At 42.1% G+C, this 1,464-nt stretch overlaps 1 protein-coding gene across 1 annotated transcript; it reads left to right on the top strand.

Moving 5' to 3' along the window:
- Positions 1-217: 217 nt before the first annotated feature.
- Positions 218-1,336, top strand: LOC101300484. The gene has a single exon (XM_004289195.1). The coding sequence runs from the start codon at positions 218-220 to the stop codon at positions 1,334-1,336; it is 1,119 nt and encodes a 372-aa protein (XP_004289243.1).
- Positions 1,337-1,464: the final 128 nt, after the last annotated feature.

Raw genomic sequence — 1,464 nt, 5'->3', positions numbered from 1 at the left:
GTTGCTATATACTTGATGCTTATTTGTTGTTTCTCTTATGACAGCAGATGCAAAACATGGATAAAGCTGGATGTTATACGACAGGTGTCACCACTTGTATATACAGGGAATCTTTGATTTCTTGAGATTTTTTTATTATCATGCTACCCCAGGAACTGAGTGGCACAAGTGTCCATGTAGAAAATGTATGTGCAACGATTGGCAGACACGATCGGGTATGGAACAACACTTGTCACATTTTGGTATGTGGAAGAATTATACTATATGGACGGAACACGGTGAGGTGGAGGAAAATAATCCTACACTAGCGGAATTTCGAGCAAGTTACATTCATGAAGTTGGGTCATCTAGTGGTACTGCCGACCCTTCTATATACCCCGCTATGAATATGCTACATGATGTTTTCCCGTATGCTTTAAGATATGAAGAAGAGGCAATTGATGATGATGCCCCCAATGTCAATGAGCCAGTTGACATGTCTAATTATGAGAAGTATAGCAGGCTTCTCGAACAAGCCCAGACACCAGTGTATGACGACTGTCCAGTTTCAATTTTGAGTGTCATCATGTCACAAATGCATTTGAAAGTAAAGCACAGAACGAGTAATGGACATTATGGAGACTATTCAAAGTTTATCAAAACTTTGCTTCCTCCTATAAATAGACTTCCTGAGAGTCATTATAAGACAAAAAAGATCTTGGGCGACCTCGGCCTTGATTATGTGAAGATCCATGCCTGTAAGAATAATTGCGTGCTGTTTTACGGAGATTACAAGGATGCTATCTACTGTCCCATTTGCAATGGGTCGAGGTATGATGAGGATGCTTCTTCAGATAAAGGGAAACCTGTTCCTGTGAAGGTTCTTCATTATTTCCCGTTAACTCCGAGATTGCAGCGTCTGTACATGTCATCAGAGACTGCAGAGGAGATGAGATGGCACGGTCTTCCTAGGGAAGATGACGGTGTTTTGAGACACCCCTCAGATGGGGAGGCTTGGAAATCTTTTGACGCATCATTTCCTGATTTTGCGGAAGACGTTCGAAATGTAAGGCTCGGACTAGCAACAGACGGGTTCAATCCTAGCGGCAATATGACTCTGTCTCATAGCATTTGGCCTGTTATTTTAATGTCGTACAACTTACCACCGTGGATGTGTATGAAGAAGGAATATAATTTTCTGGCATTGTTAATTCCAGGTCCCAATTCTCCGGGAAAGTGTCTAGATGTGTATTTGAGACCGTTGATTGATGAGCTAAAAGAATTATGGGAAAATGGAATCCCCACTTTTGACAGACATAGTAAAACTTCATTTAGGATGAGAGCAGTCGTGATGTAGACGATTAGCGACTTTCCTGGCTACGGTATGTTATCTTCTCATACCACTCAAGGGTACAAGGCTTGTCCCATCTGCTTAGAGAACGTTGATGCTAGTCGTCACGCGGACAGGATTGTTTACCTGGGTCA

The sequence above is a fragment of the Fragaria vesca genome, linkage group LG1 (assembly GCF_000184155.1).
Source record: "Fragaria vesca subsp. vesca linkage group LG1, FraVesHawaii_1.0, whole genome shotgun sequence".
In the NCBI taxonomy this organism is placed as follows: Eukaryota; Viridiplantae; Streptophyta; class Magnoliopsida; order Rosales; family Rosaceae; genus Fragaria; species Fragaria vesca.
This window is presented reverse-complemented; position numbering and strand designations above follow the sequence as displayed.

What these genes read in the sequence shown, in the direction of transcription:
- LOC101300484 (XM_004289195.1), top strand. Translation starts at nt 218, where the DNA reads ATGGAACAACACTTGTCACATTTTGGTATGTGGAAGAATTATACTATA.